General features: G+C 28.7%; 1 protein-coding gene across 1 annotated transcript in view; it reads right to left on the bottom strand.

Moving 5' to 3' along the window:
• The window catches only part of LOC123268327 (sodium/calcium exchanger 3), an 80,294-nt gene that overhangs the window by 19,558 nt on the left and 40,087 nt on the right, over positions 1-20,649 (bottom strand). The window contains exons 5-6 of the mRNA XM_044733308.1: positions 12,245-12,436; positions 4,675-4,851 (exon numbers count right to left, since the gene is read on the bottom strand). Of these exons, the coding sequence (XP_044589243.1) occupies positions 4,675-4,851; positions 12,245-12,436 (369 nt within the window). The remainder of the gene's footprint in view (positions 1-4,674; positions 4,852-12,244; positions 12,437-20,649) is intronic.

Below are 20,649 nucleotides of genomic sequence, written 5' to 3' on the forward strand. Positions count from 1 at the left end.
AATTACAATTATTAAAATTTAATGAAGCTTGTCAAGTATTAAAAATTGAAGTAAACTGATGAAAAACCTCATTTTCAATAACGCGAACAATTTCCTATTCAAATGTTATTTTACAAGTTGATTGCGTATTTCTAATTCCGCTTCTATAAACTAGACTATTACAGCTTGTTTATGAATTTTGCAAAAATATGCAGAAATGCAAATTTGACGAAGCATACTATAATAGCCAATAAATTCTGCAAAGCGTCACGAGATTTATAAAGAAAATTCTCTGAAAAGCTTCCATGAATATTAAATCCCGAATCGAGCAACATAATCCCCTATTACATACAGTTATATGGAAATATAGTTACATTGTTATTATCTCTTTATGTTTAATTTATTATCAGATGAAAGATCCATCTCATTTTATTCCCGAGATACTGATTTCCTCTAACATAACGTTCCATCTTGATCCTTCGGGCTGTCCTATCTTATATCTCATCCCCTATATTATACATCCTACATCCTACGTCTAGTTATAGGATGCTTCAAGCTGTAATACCTTGCCTTTCAATCAATAAAATATGTTCTTCAGTAGTACGAGAGAAACAAAACGTGAATATAAATATAAATATATCTTGGAAAGAAAGTCCTGTCAAAATTACAGAGAAATCCGTTCAATTTTGTTTTTCTCCTGTCGACACATCATTTTTAGAAATGTAATTTTTGTACTACGCTTTTAGAAAAAAAAAGTTACTTGCTAAAATATTTTACTTTTTAATACCGTGTTCATTAATAAATTAAATAAAAAAATTTCTTCACTTTTTTTAAAACTATAATTGGTAAAAATGATAAATGGAAGTCATTTTTTTTACAAATTTAGTCATGCAAAACTACAAAATCTGGTTTAAATTAAAATTTTTATTTTATCTACTAAAATTGTGCAAATTTGTAGTAATATTACGAAAATTTTTTAATAGTATTAAATTTACAAAAATTATTAATTGTGCAGAAAAAATGTAAATTTTATATTGAAAAAATATGTTATATAAACTGAGAGAAAAAGTTTCTTTTAAAAAAAATGAAAAATGTTGCAATAAGAAATAAAATTGTTGTAAATTTTCATAATCTTGATTACTTGTCACAACAACGTCCATTTTTTTCAAAATAAATTTTTTCTCTCAGTACACGGAAAAAAGAAGAATAAAAAAATTACATTATGTAATGTAACGTAGCGCTCCGTATAAAAAACTGGAAAAATTACAGTTTTAGATTGTAATTATTACAGATTTTGTAAGAATTATATTGTAAAATGTAAATATTACATTGAAAGCTCTGAAAATTAACATTCAAAGTTTTAATTTTGTAAGAATTACATTCTAAAATGTAAATATTACATTAAAAGCTCTGAAAATTAACATTCAAAGTTTTAATTTAGAAAAATGTTATTTTGAACTGTAATTTTTCTAATTTTTTATACGAAGTGACGCTTATTACATGGAAAAAATAAAATTCGAAAAGTTGCATTATAAATAATAATGTGTCCCGTCGTATTCAAAACTAGAAAAATTTTTCTAAATTTAAACTTTGAATGTTAATTTTCACATCTTTCAATGTAAATATTACATTCTACGATGTAATTCTTATAAAATCTGTAATGATTACAATCTGAAATTGTAATTTTTCGAGTTTTCATCATGGAATGCCGCGTTACATTATATAATGTAATTTTTCTTTTTTCCGTGTACTATTTGTAATGTAAAATTTCGATTTTCTTTTTTTCGTGCCCATGTTCAATTTTATTTAAACTTTCACTCAGGTATGTTATTTATACAGATCAATTTCTGTAAATTTAACAATTTTTATTTCTAAAAATAACATTGTTAAAGAAATGCAATTTTTACACATCTATTTTTATAAATTTCACGTATAAATTCTTTCCGTGTAGAGCGTAAATTCCTGACGTTAAAATGACAATACAAAAACAACAATAAAGCACCTATCTTCACTCAAGCTGATGTTTTGCATCATTAGAGCGCAAAAATGATGTTCTGAGTGAAACTTCTTCACGGATGATAACGGAAGGATCGGTGGTGCTTTCGCGAAGAGGAAGTCTAAAGTCTCTCCTCAGTGTGCATGCGATTCCGTGGCTGGTAGTCCGACTGAATGTTGAACCAGACAACCGTGGCGAGCGGGGCTCTGAGGGGATCATTCAGCAAACAATAGCTACCACGATTCCCAGGAGATTTCAAAGCTTCCAGCTCACCTACTACCACACATAATAATACCACCACTACAAGGCTGTCACCATCTGTGACAGCACCCAACATTCCACCCTCTTTCTCTCCCACTGGATTTATGTCGCAGCCATTAGCATCTTTCGGATTGACTGAGTTCAGCTCGCCGCATAAGATAAACTCTGCAATTTATTCCCCGATTATAAATTAGAGCGTTAAAAATCACACTTACTAATCCGGGACATTTTTATGATTGGAAGTCAATAACTGGGCGCCAATTTTCGCTTCTCTGTAATGAAATCTTTTTGGGAACAACCCAAATTAATATCGAAGCGCTGAAAACGGTTGTTTGGAGCATTCCGGGCATAAACACTCACGTAAATCCTTAAGCAATCTATTCACGTCCCGGAGAAGGACAAATTGCCGGAACAGGAGTTAATCGGAAATAAACTTCCAAGAGGACTTGGTAAATCATCGGGTTGTTAGATTGCGAGAGGGATATCCCGATGGATCTCCAAGCTGAATCTTGAGTACACTTTGGTGAGCTTATAGCTTACTCACCATATTCAAGCGTGAGTACTTTATAGAATGTGAATCATTTATTTAATTAGACTTGTAGAAAAACATGCAAACATTTTTTTAAATTGTTCCTATGTTAATGAACAGTTTTTTCTGCTAACTATATTTTTTATCAAAGAAGTATCTTCTAAAATAATAAATTTATCAATTTCTTGTCGTAAAAGCCTTATAAGAGATATGGAAAAAATTGAATTAGTGTATAATCATCATCGATATTATTAAGAGAATAAGAAAAATTTTGTGACCAGTGTATTCATATGATAAAATGGGTTTTTATGGTTAAATTTGATATCATTGAAAAAGTCTTGATCTGTAAAAGTGTCTTTTCAAGGTTCAATATCATTCTGACTAATAGTCAATTTATTATGATAAGTATTTAAGCTGCATTTGAAAATGCTCTATCTCTAGATACAGAATTAAGAAATTACCTTGTATCTTGTGAAATATTGACATTTTTAAAGATATAAGCTCATCTTGACATTACTCTCATCGAGACCTTTCATTTGAGTACCCACATCAATTTTTAATATATTTATATATATTATATATATATGTATATATATAAAGTGCATGTGGGTACTCAAATGAAAGCATTTGATAAGTATAACATCGGGATGAGCTTATATCTTAAAAAATGTCAATAATTAAGACCTGACTTGTTATCTTATAAGCTCATCCCGATGTTACACTCATCAAGAGCTTTTATTTGAGTACCCATATGCATTTTTATATATTTTTCATAAATACATACATATATATATATATATATATATATATATATATATATATATATATATATATATATATATATATATGAAAAATTGATGTGGGTACTCAAATGAAAGCTCTTGATGAGTGTAACATCAGAATGAGCTTATATCTTAAAAAATGTCAATAATTAAGAACTGACTTCGCTATTTTGTCAACTAATGATATTTTTGAAGATATAAGCTCATTCCGATGTTACACTCATCAAGAGCTTTCATTCAAGTACCCACATGCATTTTTATATATTTTTCATAAATACATATATATAATATATATAAATATATGAAAAATTGATGTGGGTACTCAAATGAAAGCTCTTGATGAGTGTAACATCAGGAAGAGCTTATATCTTAAAAAACGTCAATAGTTAAAAAAGTACAGTGCAATTTAACAAAAGTCATTATTTAATAAAGCAAAATTTTATTTATTTATAGTTCACTACGGCAGTCACATAGTGACTGAAAGGTTGCTAGTAAGAAACTAATTTATTGAGAGTTTTAAAGCTCTTGTACTGTCTCTTATTTTTTAAATGCGGGGATTCAAATTTGAAAATTCTAAATTTCTAAAGAAGAAATAAACTAATCAACTTTTTTACTCCTGTAAACCTTATAGGGATTGTGAAAAAAATTCTTAAGAAATTCTCGATACCAATAAAAAAAATAGATCCTGATTTTTATACGTTGAGTATTAGAGCGCGCGTGTACAGCGCGCAATTTAAATTTCTAATAAATGTATAAATTTCATAATAATTCCTCAAAATGAGTCCGAAGTAGAAAGTCTTCAAGTTGTGGATGTTATTACTCGAATAAAATCGATTATTAACCCCCTAGTAGTTTTAGAGCAGAGAAAAGTCAGCTAACCTGAAATTAATCTCACAATCAGTGACTTTCAGGCTGAACAATCTGATGGGGAAAAATGTCGCGTGACAGTGGGCGAAATATAAACACCCGTCGATAACACTTGGGGTTCGTGTCTCTATCATTTTAAGGTAACCTTTTATTTTTTATTTTATTTTAAATTCTTGTTACTTCGATAAATTTTTTTTTTTTAATTGAAGCAGAAAAAATAAAACAATAATTGAACAAGTGAAATAGAAAGTTGTACTCACTGGTGGGAGGAACGAACGCGAACAAGACCTTCCAGAAGATAGTGAGTGAGTGCATGAGATAGTCCGCAGTAGATGGGGTTGAAACTCTACCCTCGGCGTCGGCTTCGGCGTCGTCGTCGTCGTCTCCCCCGCTGACTGTAAGTGCTTCCGTAAATTGTTCCTTCCACGAGCTCGTACCTGTTTTTTTTAACAAAAGGAAAATCATTTATTAGAGAGTATTCACGACATATACATTTCCCTTATATATTGCTGTAGTTTATCGATATAAAACACTCCCTTAAGTATATTTCAGTTTGAATGCACTCCGATTCGAATTCGAATGAGTTTTATTTTTTTTAATTTTTTTCTCCAACCCTTAGAGCTTCGCCGGTCTTGATTACTTCTAACACGTGATAGAGAATTCAGTAAAAAGGGAAAATCGATAACGAATGGAAAGCAGAAAAAAGTACAGTCCCTTTAATTTATTTTTTTTTTTTTATTTTTTATCGCACATTTACGCTGTGGCTTGGCTTTTTTATTTCTTTCGCTAATAGAGAGAGAGAAAAAAAAGACATAAAAGTTAACCTAAGAACACCACGTCTATAAAGCCAACTTTGAAATGTGATGGTATCGATCGGTGTGTATAAACAACGTGTGTGTTTTAGTCACGCAAGAATTGGCCATCCTGTCAAACGTTTTTACGAGTTTGCGAAATGCTCAGAACTCGAATAGAGTTAGAGGTGCAGCTGCACCAGATCGTTGCTGCTTTATGATTATGTTTTGTTAATGTTTATCAATAATGGTATCTGCATATTAAATACGTAATTCACGGAAAAATATCTACACGGAAAAAAGTAAACTGTAATAAATAATAGTCGATTTATAATAAGTAATGATCAACTGCTAAAAATTACCATTTCAAACAGTAAAATCGTGATTTTACTATTCACTTTATAATATTTACTATTTAAACGTTACAATTTACTCTTTACATGGAAGAAAATACTATTTCAAACAGTAATATTCATTATGTAAATGTTTAAAATGTTAAAGTGTAATAATTAAGAATTTTGACTTTGATATTTATCATTTTGTACCTAAAAATGATCTTATGATATGTAAAAAGTATAAAATAAATTAGTAAATTTCTAATACAAACAACGTCAATATTTACAAAGTAAAATGGTAAATTTTAAACGCAACGCTAAAAATCAAACTGTAATTATTGATTTGCTTGGACTGGTAAAATGTATATTTTAAAAGTATAATTTTTACTGTTTCAAATGTTAAATTCTCCCAGAGTGAGACGCCCTTCTCTTTCATCTGAGTTCCCCTTCTCCTCATAATATGGACTATACATTGAAATGGCAATTTTTACTGTTTGAAACTGTAATTTTTCAAGTTGAAAGAGTCGTTATTTACTATAGTGACAGCTACTAATCACTTATTTTGGATATTGAATTATAAATTGTGGCTTTTACACTTTCTACATTAAGTTCTGTAATATTTATATTTTTGCCACCCCGATGCCCGCTTTACTGTTTGAAACCATAAAAATTAACCGAAATCCGAGTGAATTTTACAGTTTACTTTTTTCCGTGTACAATTTATTCTTTACATGGAAGAAATTACTATTTCAAACAGTAATATTCGCTATGTAAATGTTTAAAATGTTAAAGTATAATAATTAAGAATTTTGACTTTGATATTTATCATTTTGTACCTAAAAAATGATCTTATGATATGTAAAAAGTATAAAATAAAGTTAGTAAATTTCTAATACAAACAACGTCAATAATTACAAAGTAAAATGGTAAATTTTAAACGCAACGCTAAAAATCAAACTGTAATTATTGACTTGCTTGGACTGGTAAAATGTATATTTTAAAAGTATAATTTTTACTGTTTCAAATGTTAAATTCTCCCAGAGTGAGACCCCCTTCTCTTTCATCTGAGTTCCCCTTCTCCTCATAATATCGACTATATATTGAAATGGCAATTTTTACTGTTTGAAACTGTAATTTTTTAAGATGAAAGAGTCGTTATTTACTATAGTGACAGCTACTAATCACTTATTTTGGATATTGAATTATATAATTTTGGCTTTTATACTTTCTACATTAAGTTCTGTAATATTTATATTTTTGCCACCCCGATGTCCGCTTTACTGTTTGAAACTATAAAAATTAACCGGAATCCGAGTGAATATTACAGTTTAATTTTTTCCGTGTATATCTATTTCTGCCGAAAAATTTATATGAACTATTTTTTACATTTTTATCTTTATTTTTTTCATATATTTTTGATATATCTACACTGATAAAAAAATTAACTTGACTTAAGGGCCAAAATCTTGAACCAAGAATACCATTTTGAAGAAAATGATTTTTTTGAGTCAAGAAATTATTCTTGATCCTTTATAATAAAACAGATGAATTGAAAATAAGTGTAAAGTAAACTGAGTATCGAATTATCGCAAAAATATGGTCCCCGATTCTTATTGATTAAAAAATTAAAGCGCGCAATTTAAATTCCTAGTTTAAGTAAATTTTTCTTGTCTCAAGAATTTATTCTTTTGGCTCAAGAAAATCATTTTCTTCAAAATGGTATTCTTGGTTCAAGATTTTGACTCTTGAGTTAAGTTAATTTTTTTATCAGTGTAAACACATAAAAAAAAATTGAATTGTTACTATCAAAAATAAGCAAAAACTAATTTTTGAAGATTTTCCTATTTTTAACTCTTTTTACCATCACATGTTTTAAATTTATTTTTTTAATTATGCAAAATATTAAATGCATGTTAGTTTTCTTCATTTTTTGAATTTTTATTTAAATCAGAAACTGTATTTTTTAATAAAATTTTTGACTATTTGTTCGATCTAGATGTATATATAGAGTTTATAAATTTTTATAAGATTGTAAAGAGAAATCAAAATCACAAGTATTTTATATAATTGTAATTAGAGTGCTTATAGTACACAGAAAGAAAGGTTCACTTGAGCCAAGAAAATATTTTTCTTCATAATTATTTACTTGGGCGAAAAAAAAATTTTTTTTGACACAAGAAATTTCACTTATTCCAACAAATCAATTCTCTTGCTTCAAGAAATACGTTTCTTGATCCAAGAAAATTTATTTAAGTCAAGAAAATTTTCTTGTTTTGAGAAAATTTCTCTCTTGCTCCAAAAAATTAAGTTCTTGACAGAAGTAAATTTTCTTGTCTTGAGAAAATTTTTCTCTTGCTCCAAAAAATTAAATATCTTGATAGTAAATTTTCATTAATATTTCTATTGACTAACATGTCAAATGGGAAGATCAAATAATATTGAATCATTTTTTTTCATTTAATATGCATAATTGCGCGCTAAAATAATCTAAAATGGGTATCAAATATTCAAGAGAAAAATTTTCTCAAGATGAGAAAATTTTTTTCTCAGCTGAAGTAGGTGGCGCTGCTTCCCTAAAGTATCTAAAAATCTTGATCAAATATAAAAATTTCTTGTATCAAGTATTAATGATAATTTGAATTAAGAAAAAATTACTTCCACCAAGAATAGAATTTCAAGAAAAATTTTTACTTCGGCCAAGACAACTTTGGTCTTCCTTCGGGCGACCGAAAATTTACTTGAGCCAAGAATTTTGTTCTCCAGTCAAGAAATCTTTCTTTCTGTGTAGCTGTAAAATTGTTGTTATTAATATTTTTAAATTTGTAATTAATTGTATTTTTCATTTTTACTTGCCATTTTGCCAGCAGGCTTTAGCATAAATAAACAAATAATCTAATCTAATATTTTTTGTAAAATGTAATTTTATTGTAATAAATTAAATTATAATTTTATTAAATTTTCCAAGTTGGCTTGTTTTAAGTTACTGATAAGTTACTCATATAAGTTATTGTATCGCATCTTATTATACTGTTTCTGCTTTATTACTCAATTACATTTTTAGTTATTACTCATTAATTATACTTAGACATTGTACAATTTGCCATTTGGCTAAGTCTTGGCATATAAGTCCAATAAATAAATAAATAAAATAAAACAAAAACTGTGATTATTCTTTAGATTTATTCAACTAGCCAATTTTAAAATTTTTTAGATTCTTAATTATTTTTTTTTTATGAAATTGTTGATTTAAAGTCATAAAAAAAATAACAGTACAAAAAAAATCAGATAAAAAAATTTTGCAATTGCTGTATTTTAAAATTAAGCAGCTGTTTTGTGAAACGTAAAAATTCTAAAGATATAATTTCTTCTTAATGTTCTTAAAAAATTTTTTCTTGCTCTCCTAGCCGAAAGTACGCTCTTCCTGGCAGCAATTTACTCCAGGAAGAGCAACTTTTATGGCCTGCTCTAACGCATGCGCGCTACGCATATTTTCTGGCTCGGCAGCACAGAACCTCGCTTTCTTTCGTATTTTCGTGGCGCGACCGGCCTATACAGCGAGTTTCAACTGTATATATATAACAGTCACAACATCGTCTGTATGTAACATGTCAGCGCATAAACTAACCAAAAAATGTCAAAAAAATAAAAATAATTTTTAACTAGATCATTGTTAATGAACTATTTAATAATAATACTGCACAAATAATTTATATAAAAAGTTTAAAAAATAAAACATAATAGTTTTGTGAATTTTATTTGCTTTTTTTTATATTTTGATAGTTAGTAAAGCAATGTTTATAAAACGATCCATGTACTCTACAAACTTGTAATAATTTAATTTCAATCTTTCTTAGCCGTCGATTACTAATTAGAAACTAATTTTTAATCAACTTAAAAAAATAAATTCTGTAATTAGAATGAGTTTAAATATTTGTGACAAATTCTGTGCATGATATCACTCTTAATCAGAGCATTTGTTAGTAAAGTTTAAAATAACATTTTTTTTCAATTTATTAACTTTTATTTTTTTTTTTATACCCGCCCCGACCAGCAAAGCCTCGGCTTTGCAAAAGTCGGGCGGCGCCCCCTTCATGCCCGGCAAAACCTCGGTTTCGCCTCGGTTTTGCAAAACACCTTCCCCGGGGTTGCGTACTTTCGGCTGGAGAGCAAGAAAAATAGTATAATACCCATGACCAGAATGTTGGATACCCTGACGTATGTGATATGATGGCCTCGGCTACGCCTCGGCCGTCATATCCCATACGCCAGGAAATCCAACTTTCTGGCCTTGGGTTGTATAATACTATATGTGCTTATGGTAATTTTTTTTAAAACTAAATTTTATTGAATTTGGAACAGTAATTTAACGACTGACAGTACTTTCTTGAATGATAAATTTAATATAAGGTAAAAGCCCCAATATATGATCATGTACCAGTATATGATCACTCCATGTATTTGTATACCTATATTTGTGAATATAGATATACAAATACATGGAGTGATCATATACTGGTACGTGATCATCTATTGGGGCTTTTACCTTAGTCTAACATTTTCTGCTAGTCTAAAAATATCGCAGTATGAAAAATTGGGTATTCCGTTTATTGAATTTAAATAAAGTTAAAATCCTTGAAGCTGCAGAACCGATAATTTTTAAAATAAATTTAAAAATTTCAATTTCCAAAGAACACGTAGGAAAGATAACTTTTTAAAACAGTAATAAAAAGTGACTCAATAGCAGGATTATGATCCGTGAATATGAAGAGTTTTATTGTCATTCTATAAATATCTCGAGTAAAACGATGCATTTCTATAAAAACGTCGACAAACACGAACGGTACCTGCCAATACCTTTTCAGCGACATCCGCAAGGACTTTAATAACAATATCAATATTATTTCAGACTCTTGTGAAGGTGAAGGTTAAAACTTGACATAAAATCAACGATCTGACGAAATTGGTCGAGCAAAATTGCAGTACGAACAAACCGATGCCATTAAAGATAAAAACATTAAACCCGGTTCTTAGACACAGCATGTCCGCGTATCTAGAAACTGCAAACAAAGGGCCGTCAGGAACAATAAAGAAACAATAGCAAAGTCCATTGTACTAAAAATTAAGGGGTGTTTTTTTTAGTTTTTCCAAGTATCTTTCCAGCTGACAGACAATCTAACAAAGGCGGAGACTAAAAACTAAATATTAAGATAAAAACAATATCTTTATATACAGAAAAAAAATTAACTTAAATTAACGTGAAGAATTTTGAAGAACTTCATTTTATTGATTTAAATAAAAAAATTCTTAAATTAAGAATTTTTTTTTGGTTTAAGTAAATTTTACTTGATTTAAAACTTTTAAGAAATTACTAGTCGCTATGTGACTGCCGTGAATTGTGAACTATAAATAAATAAAATTTTGTTTTATTAAATAATGACTTTTGTTAAATTGCACTGTACTTTCTTAACAATTGACATTTTTTAAGATATAAGCTCATCCCGATGTTATGCTCATCAAGAGCTTTCATTTGAGTACCCACATGCATTTTCATATATTTTTCATATATAAATATATATAATATATATAAACATATGAAAAATTGATGTGGGTACTCAAATGAAAGGTCTTGATGAGTGTAACATCGGGATGAGCTTATATCTTTAAAAATGTTAATAGTTCACAAGATAGCTAAGTCAGTTCTTAATTATTGACATTTTTTAAGATATAAGCTCATCCCGATATTACACTCATCAAGGGCTTTAATTTGAGTACCCACATACATTTTTATATATTTTTCATATATAAATATATATAATATATATAAATATATGAAAAATTGATGTGGGTACTCAAATGAAAGGTCTTAATGAGTGTAACATCGGGATGAGCTTATATATTTAAAAATCTCAATAGTTCACAAGATACAAGGTCATTTCTTAATTATTGACATTTTTTAAAATATAAGCTCATCCTGATGTTATACTCATCAAGAGCTTTCATTTGAGTACCCACATGTATTTTCATATATTTTTCATATATAGTGGGGGAGGGGAGAAAACTTTAGCACACATCTGCATCTGTAGTGAAGCTTGGAGATTACAAGCAGATGAAACCAAAAGCTTTATGGAAATATGGAAAGGTAATCGGCTAGAAAGTGAGATGCGTAGTTTGCTTGTAGAAATAATTGAGGAATTCTGTACGTTTGTAAGAGTGATTGAAAATAAGTTAAAAGACTGTAAATGAGTGTCACGTCAAAAATGTAAGATGTGCGTTGATATTTAATGTATGCTCTGTTGTGATCTTAGGGAATAAGACAAAATGTAACTCTATGTATTGTTGCAAATAGAAAATATCCTGTAAGGACATGCAATGAAATAAAAATTATTATTATATATTTTTCATATATACATATATATAATGTATATAAATATATGAAAAATTGATGTGGGTACTCAGATGAAAGGTCTTGATGAGTGTATCATCGGGATGAGCTTATATCTTTAAAAATGTCAATAGTTCACAAGATACTGGGTAATTTCTTAATTATAGAGCATTTTCGAAGGCATCCTAAATACCTAAAAAAACTATCCTGGAGACAAAATTTTTCTTATTCTCTCAACAATATAGATTTTCTTGATTAAATAACTTTTTTCTTCATTCAAGTTAATTTTTTTTTCTACGTATAATCTTAAAAGTTCACATACCCAGAATAATAGACGCATTGGCTCGCTGTACCAGTTTGTCAACGGTGTTCTTGAACTCCTTGGACTCCTTGATCCTTACTTGGGCAACTTTGTTTTCGCCCAATTTCGGCTTGCCCATTATCGCCATCCTCTCCTGTTTGGTCCTCTCCTCCGGGGGCTTGAGTTCTGCAGCAACAGCCAGTCCTGCCTCGGCTGGAATGAAAACAATTTAAATTTTATTAACTTCCTCGAATGGGTTCCAGATAACAAAACACCCTTGACTTGGATTTTGATCTCGAATTCGAATCCCCGATTGTCAATAAAAAGCACAATACAGAATACAGAACAAAACGAAAAACAATAATAGAACCCCGTTAAATTCTCAAAAGCTATTTATGTTCACTATTGTTCTAGCTTTACTTCGCAATATCTTCCTACTGCACAATAAGAACAGAAGGCAGTTATCGATTTTCAAAATGGTATGAATTATGCCTACAAGTACTACATCGCTTATGATTGCCGATATAAGCCTACGCCAGTTCAAAATCATGTTTCATGTCTTCAGCAATTCAAAACTTTACTCAACCTTGTTTTTTATTATTTATTTTAAAACAATAATATTCATGTCGTCGGAAAAGTTTATACCCGAGGCTGTGAACTGCTTCACAAGTTTGTTCAACCCACTTCAGCCAATGGGCTAAAAATTTATACGAGTACGTGGTGTTATGACCAGCGTGCTTTCTATTTCTGATTACGCGTTGTTGTCTACACCAACTGTTAACTTTCACCGTAATTATGTTGGAGATCGATAGTCTAATACTTGCATTACTTGAATTACGGTATTAAAGATGACTCAAGCTTCCGTTTAAATTGTTCTACTATTTTCTAACGTAATAATAGCATAAGTTGATGTGCAATTTGCGTCATTATATGCTTACGATGCAGAAGGGTGAAAAAAAATATTTTATTACGGGCTTGCAGTCTTGGAGCGTTTTTGCGGAGGAAGAATTGTTCGATAACTTGATTTTTTTGCATTTTAATAAATAATGTATACTACTAATGTATACACGCAAAGTTTTTGTAGTTTGAAGAACGTCGTAGGATTTTAGATAAGGTTCTATGAGAAGAAAGTTTAGATTACAATTTGATAAAGTTTACATAGGCATAGCCTATTTTTGTACATGCATGTTATTGAAGTTTTCAATTTTTTTCAAGAAACACTTCTTGAAATATTTTTGAATTTCTTGTTTGAAAATATTATCTTGACTTGAAAAATTCTAAACTTTTGATCAAAGGTATATTTATTTTCATATCGGATGATACAATTAAATTCTTTATTAAAAAACAACTGTCTAAAATTTTTGAATCGAGAAAATTGTTCTAATAAAAAGAAAGAGAAGTGTTTTTCTAAAATTCATTTTGAAATGTCTTTAAGACTTTTTTTTATGATTTATAAATTTTTGTAGAAATTGGGTTACCGTGTTATTGACCCTTTGGGCAGTTGAGTTTAAAAAAAGGCGATAAATGAATAAATAAATAATGGCTGCCCAATTTTAAAATGCAGTAACTGCAAAATTTTTATACCTGATTTTTTCTAGTATTGCTGCATTTTTTATAACTTTTAGGCCTTAATTTTAACTATTTTTTCTTAAAAATGTTTGTATTCAAGTATTTTCTATTGACAAGTCAAATTTTTCATCAAAAAAATTGAAAAAAATTTTTAAATGTTAGTTACTGTGTTTTGAAATTGGGTAGCCGATAAATCAATATAGAAAATGACAAGTCGGTAATATTTTGATTCAACGTTACCACGCATCTTAATTTAATAGAAAAACATTCTTCGATAAAATAGTTTATTTTGTTCGAAAACAATAAAGCGACTCTTAAAGTAAACAAATTTTAAATTGATAGAGCTACTTTTTTTCACCTATAAGTTTCATGTACTTAGTTTAAGAATAAATTTCCTGGATTTATAAAACTGAAAGTAACTCAAAAAAAAAAATAAAATTGTTCTTGAACAAAGTAGTTTTATTTTTCCATGCCCAGAAAAAATTTACTTGAATCAGGTAAATAATTTTGAAGAATTTATTAATCTTCTTGATTCGAATAGAAAATTTTTTAGACTAAAAAATTTTTCTTGGTTTCAGTAAATTTTACTTAATTCAAAAATTTTTCGTCTTCATTCAAAACAATGAAACTTCAAAATTATTTTCTTAGCTCAAGAATTTTTCTCTTGATTTGATAATTTTTTTTTTCAATGCGGACTTAAAAATATAAATGAAAAATGAATATTTTCAATTTATCAAAACTTGGAAATTTTATCAGTTGAAAAAAACAATAACATTTTAGTTAGCAGCTCATTTTTTATCAGAATTTTATATCAACACCTAATGTCCACCCACTAAAGAAAAATTGAAAGGAAGGGAGACAGAAGGGGAGCTATACATTATTCATTGAAGGGAATTTCTCGGAAAAGGGATCTTTTAGTACAGAGCACAGATAACCGAAAAAATAATCCAGTTAAGATGACCTGAGAGCACAACAGAAATACATTTTTTGCTGATCAGATCCTCATAAATTCTAGCTCATATATGAAGATGACAGGCTCCGAGCTTACAATGTTGTTTTATTTGCTCATCAATCCGCGTATTGGTTCACCTCAGCACGAGCCGATATGACCGCAACATTGATTACATTCTCCGGTTTTCTATTTGCTGTGTACGCTAATATATACTTCTCTCCAATACAATACAGGTGATGGTAAAAAGAAGATCGATAGTTGACATTTAAAAGTTTGGGGGCATAATCATAAAAAAGCATTGTGCTAGTTTGTTTTTTGTTTTTTCACCGCGCTTTTGTTGACATTATTTCGCCCCCGAATGTAACATGCTGCTAATTCCGAAGTAAAGCGACCTATATTAGAATACTGTGAACTTTAAACTCTAAATTGCGAACAGTAGGGGGCTCGACGTACGGCAAACACTAACCGCATCAATCTTGGAGAAACTATTCGGTGACAATGGGGGCGAATGTTACATCTGGGATGAATTAATGTTGTGGTGAAGATTATCCAGAGTTTCGGAACAATAGTACGTGTAATATCAGTAAAAACTTATGTTTTTGTGATAAAAATTTAGAATTATTTCGAAAATTTCTGAAATTAATTTCTTCGAAAATTATTAAACTGTATTTAAAGAATATCTTTTAATTTAAACGCTTGTATTAATCGACTAAACATAAGAGACCTTTTTAGAAGATAAATTAATTTCCTACAAAAATTATTAATTTTTACTTCATAACTCTCATTAATTAGCAAATTAAAAATATATAAAGAAAAAAAAAAAATTCTTTTTTTTTTTAATTTTTCAAGCTTTGGCCTTCAATATCTTCTAAATACGGTTAGATTTATGAAAAAAATTTATGAGACTTATTTTGTAGAGCTTTTTGACGAGTTATGAACGTTAATTTTTTTGACCTACTGTAATGGGTATAATTGTTATTACTATTATGCAGTGGGTACCGATGATTGGGAGAATCGATTTGCAGATAATATTGAGTAATTACTGACACTCACGATTAGTCCTTGAAATCGGGGATATTGCGACCTTACATCATGTAACTATATCCCGCTTTAGTTTCCCTCATAACGATAATGATGGGCCACAGTAAAGCATTGTACCGAGCTATTAATCTATCTGCGGTCGCATCGAGGCAGCTACTAGCTTGTAGCTTGTAGCTTGTACCTGCTCTAATGTCAATGTTTATCGATCCTGCCTTCATTATTTATTATTTATATTAATATTGATACTGTTATTATTATCATTTATTTTTTATTTAATAAATTATTTTTAGAAACGGATATCGAGTTCCAGTGGGAGAGAATGTCTAATTTATGGTTCTGATTTTTCATTTTTTAGGTGGGTATTAATATTGTATTGGAAAATTTTCATCATATTGTATAGAGTAAATTTTTTTATTATATTTTAGTCAATTTCATTTAAAAAAAAGAAAAAAAAATTATTTAGCAGCCAAAATGATTTTTTAGAACCACAAAAATATAGGCAATTTTTTATTAAAAAAAAAAATAAAAATTTAATTGAAGATTAAATTCTTTAAAAAAATATTTTAAAATTAAATATTTGAAAAATTTTATCGCTTTAAAGTGATTTTTATTATTAAAAAAAATATTTCAGTGTAAAATTATTTTGTTTGTGTGAAAATAGACCATTATAAATCATTTTTATAAGAATTCCAAAGCACTTTGTGAAAAAAAATTGAAGATTTACATAAATCTATGTAAATCTCCATATTGATGGCACTTGGACCTAAAAAAACTAAGTTCTCTCTTAATAAATCACTAAAGATTATTTTATTATAAAAAAAAACTCGAAAACTAAATTAGCTTTGTATAATTAGATTAAAAATCGTCAATTTTCCGAGATTTCATCATTGATTGCCTAACCCGCGATGAAAAATACACGGTGAGAAATTTCTGTAGAAATTTACTATGCATACATAATAAGACTGAACCTTAATGACTCAATTCAAAATATTACCATTAAAATTTAAGAATATCATATTGTACCAATCAATATTTACTAGGGACCATAGTAAATTTGACCATGTAAACTGACAGAACAAAAACTGTTAGTGTGCTTAAAACTTTTCATTATAGTTCCATAGTAAAATTTCTGTTGCTCAGTCGACAATAAAAATTTATAAAAAAGTTTCACATTTAGTCACGTGTACTCGGTTTAAATTTAAAATTGTGACTATGAAATTTTCAAATGTCTCTTTCATTTTTTCGTGCTGCTTTGTTTTGTCAACATAAGTGTACAGACGCTATCAGTAGTGGTTAACGGTGTTATGAAAATTGCAATAAACATTAAGTTTTAAATAAATATTAGTTTATAAATCCATCAACACATGAATAGTTAATGAATATTTGTAAGATTCATAAATAATAAAATATCTAATAATTTACCGTGAAAAATTAAAATGAAAACAAACATTTGATGGTTAACCTGCAACCGACACTTCTAATAATAATAAAAAATAATTTAAAAGTTATATATTGTGTTTATAATTATTCATAATAAAATTAACTGCCAAAATAAATCCTACGTTCATTGTTAAAAATGAAAAAAAATTATATTTTAAAAAAATATTTTTAAAAATTATTGCAAACAAAAAAAATCTTGTTTGGTTTGATATTTTTTGATTGCTAAAAACATTTTACTCTAAAATTTTTATTTTTACAAACGTTTTCTTATTTTTTTTGCTATAGTACATTCGGAAATTTAAATTATTGCATATTTCATTTTACTATGGTACATTTCAATTTCTACCATTTACTATGTCTGATTTCATTTGTTTCGGAAATTACTATGGGCCATTGTAAAATTTTATTCTGAGTCAATAAGGTTCACTAGTAATATGCACCATTGTAATATCTAAAATCCATGCAGAATAAAAAATAATGGAACTTTCTCACCGTGTAGGTAAAAAAAAATATTATCGAATAAACATAAAAGAGAAGATATTTCGAGATGAAATATGAGATAGTCTGATAATAGTGTGTAATTTTCCTCGGTAGGTTGTTTGTCACGTCTTTTTAGTCGATCGAGTGTCCTATATTTAGCTCACGTAAAGGGGATATTTTCTTGAATGTACTTCTTCAAACAAAAAGGAACTCTAGTTGTAGTACGAGGTCAGATACATAATCATGAGGACCCGGTAAATAAATGCTCTCCATATTTTTCGCTTTGAATCACGTTGGGTGCCGTTAAGACGGATAAATGAGACCGAAGACTGAATAAATATTTAATTTCAAACGACCTGGAAGAATCCAAAGAACCAAAATGGAGATGCACTGACTTTATATTTATATATTTAACATTTATATCTGATGCGTCTACATCTTTAATGCTTATACTAGGATTTGCAACGTCCTAGATATATCGGGATCTTATTCTTATATATTTATCCACATCTCTATCCGTAGCACTTTGCACTTTTTACTTTCTACTTTCGATCGAAATTCCTCCGAGTGTATACCAGCTATTTCGAAATATTATTTACCTTTTTTCTTTATTTCCATTTCCACTCGCTCAAGTAAGGCGCTTGCTTATTTTCCTCGGCTTCGCGAAATTTTTTTTTATTTCTCCTCAACTTTGGTTATTTGTCGAGAAATCAGCTTACAAGTACGCGAGATTATTTTACCGAGTATTTATCTGTTTAAATTTATTTTTCATCTCTCCAGGTTGTCCCTGTCCTATTTATTCACAAACATTCACTCATAAATAGATAAAAAAAAAAAAAAAAAAAAAAAAAAAAATTGAAACGGCGTTCCATTAATTTTTTACTCATCAATCCCTCTCCTTTTTCCGATGTCAGGAAAAACTAAATGAGATTTATCATCCTGTCACATAATGATAAAGAAATATTTAAATAAAACCACGGTTCATTTAATATTAATTGTGTCTGGTTATTTGAATGCAATCTATCATATTTTATAAACTAAGCTATTTATTACCATTAATATTCCATTTTATTAAATATATGCTGCACAGTTTGCGTTTCAATGAATAAAATAGGGGAAAAAAAAAAAAAAAAAAGTGGAAAAAATGATTGGTGGGAATGAGGAAAAAAAAGAATTGTTTTTAGCTAAAGCTTGGTGCGAAAAATTAACGGGCTTACGTTAATTTTTTATAAGCTCTTGAGCAACAGATTGCGTGAATTAAATTCGATATTTAACTAAAATACGCGAAATTGAATCGCGAGAGGGAAAGTCTTGCACTTTAAATTCCAATATTGTTCTGAGCGGGTTGCTCCAAGAATTGCAATTCAATTTATATATATGTGGAGGTGTATGTATGCATATTTCATTAAAACTAATTTCATTTTATACAGTATTGCCGAGGGATATTTCCATTTTGACGTTTTAATTATTCAACTATCCGCGTAGAGCTTGCACTCATAAAGCCCATGAAATTCAGATCTTTATATATTAGTTTAGCATTTTATTCTTGATGAAAACTACCTTTATATTTATTTTATACAATGGTGATATTGTTTCAAATGGAGAATTTTAAAGAGGAATTAAACAAAAATGGAGCAACAATAATTAGTGGAACAATTGTTGAAATAAGAAAGGGAAAAAGATACTTTCGCAGCACGGTGCACCAAAAAAGCCGCTTTGTTCACGCTGAGAAAGGAGTTTCTTGCGCTACTACGAGCTGGAGACATTCCCTTGGTCATTTTGTGCTAAGATAACAAAGAGCTGGTATTACCCTTCAAGGTATACATGTACGAAGCTTTTTGCTCAGTCCGACCACATTAGTATGATTGATATCGTTTTCTCAAATCCTGGGACATTTTGCTCTAATTTATTAAATCGCTGAGCTGGTTCTGGTGTTAGTTTTTTTGCCAAATCTGAGGTGATTGCTCTTTTTTCTTTTAATTTGGAGAAAAGATTAGTTTTTTGTCTCAAAGTGGATCTAATTATTTCTTTTTTGTATGAAGAAAAAATTTTTTGCTGTTATTCGAAAGAAACTTTGGTTCTATAATTTTTCTGAGGAAAATTACAGGTTCTGAGGTAATAAGAGGAGCTCCGAACAAAAACTGGATAAATTAAAGTTTTAAGTAATTTTTTTTTTTTATAAAATACAATCCCAAGTTCATTTTAAAGTTTTGAATTGTATTTCTTAAAGAGTTTGTAAATAAATTTAATTTTTGAAATGTTGTAATTAAAATTTTTTTTTTAAAAATCCAATTTTTATTGACAATTTTAAAAAATATAAGGGATATTTAAAATGGGACAACCTATGTCGACGATCTAATAAGCACACAGTAAAAAATTTTGCGTCATTGCGTCAAAAAACAGGTTAAAAATTTTTGTATTAAATATTTAAGACTTTTACGTGTAAATTTAACACTTATTTCATTAAATTAACACAAAAAAGTGTTAAATATTTAACACAGAATTTTTTGACGCAAAATTTTTTACTGTGCAATTGGTCTAGCTTCTTATTTTGTAGAAGGTGATTTTTTAACATTTCGATGTAGCAACAGTCCAAATATAAATTATTTGGAAAATATTATACCTCTAATAGATATTAAATTTTTTTTTAAAATGATAAAAAATTTTTAACTAATTGTTTTTTCGTACAAATGGAAGATTTTCTAAAATAGAATTAGACAATTTGCTAATTAGAACGTCGATATGTTCATTGAAATTCATATTTTCCATTTTATATAAAATTTATTTTAATGTTGTTAATTTATTTTAATATTGTCAAGAAAATATCTTGTTAAAAAAGAATGATTTTCCGGCTTATAAAGTATAAAGTATGAATTAAAAATAAGTTTAAATATATACATTAAGATGCAGTTTGACAAGATAAATTTCGTTAGAGGATATAATG

Source organism: Cotesia glomerata, linkage group LG1, assembly GCF_020080835.1.
Source record: "Cotesia glomerata isolate CgM1 linkage group LG1, MPM_Cglom_v2.3, whole genome shotgun sequence".
Classification (NCBI taxonomy): Eukaryota; Metazoa; Arthropoda; class Insecta; order Hymenoptera; family Braconidae; genus Cotesia; species Cotesia glomerata.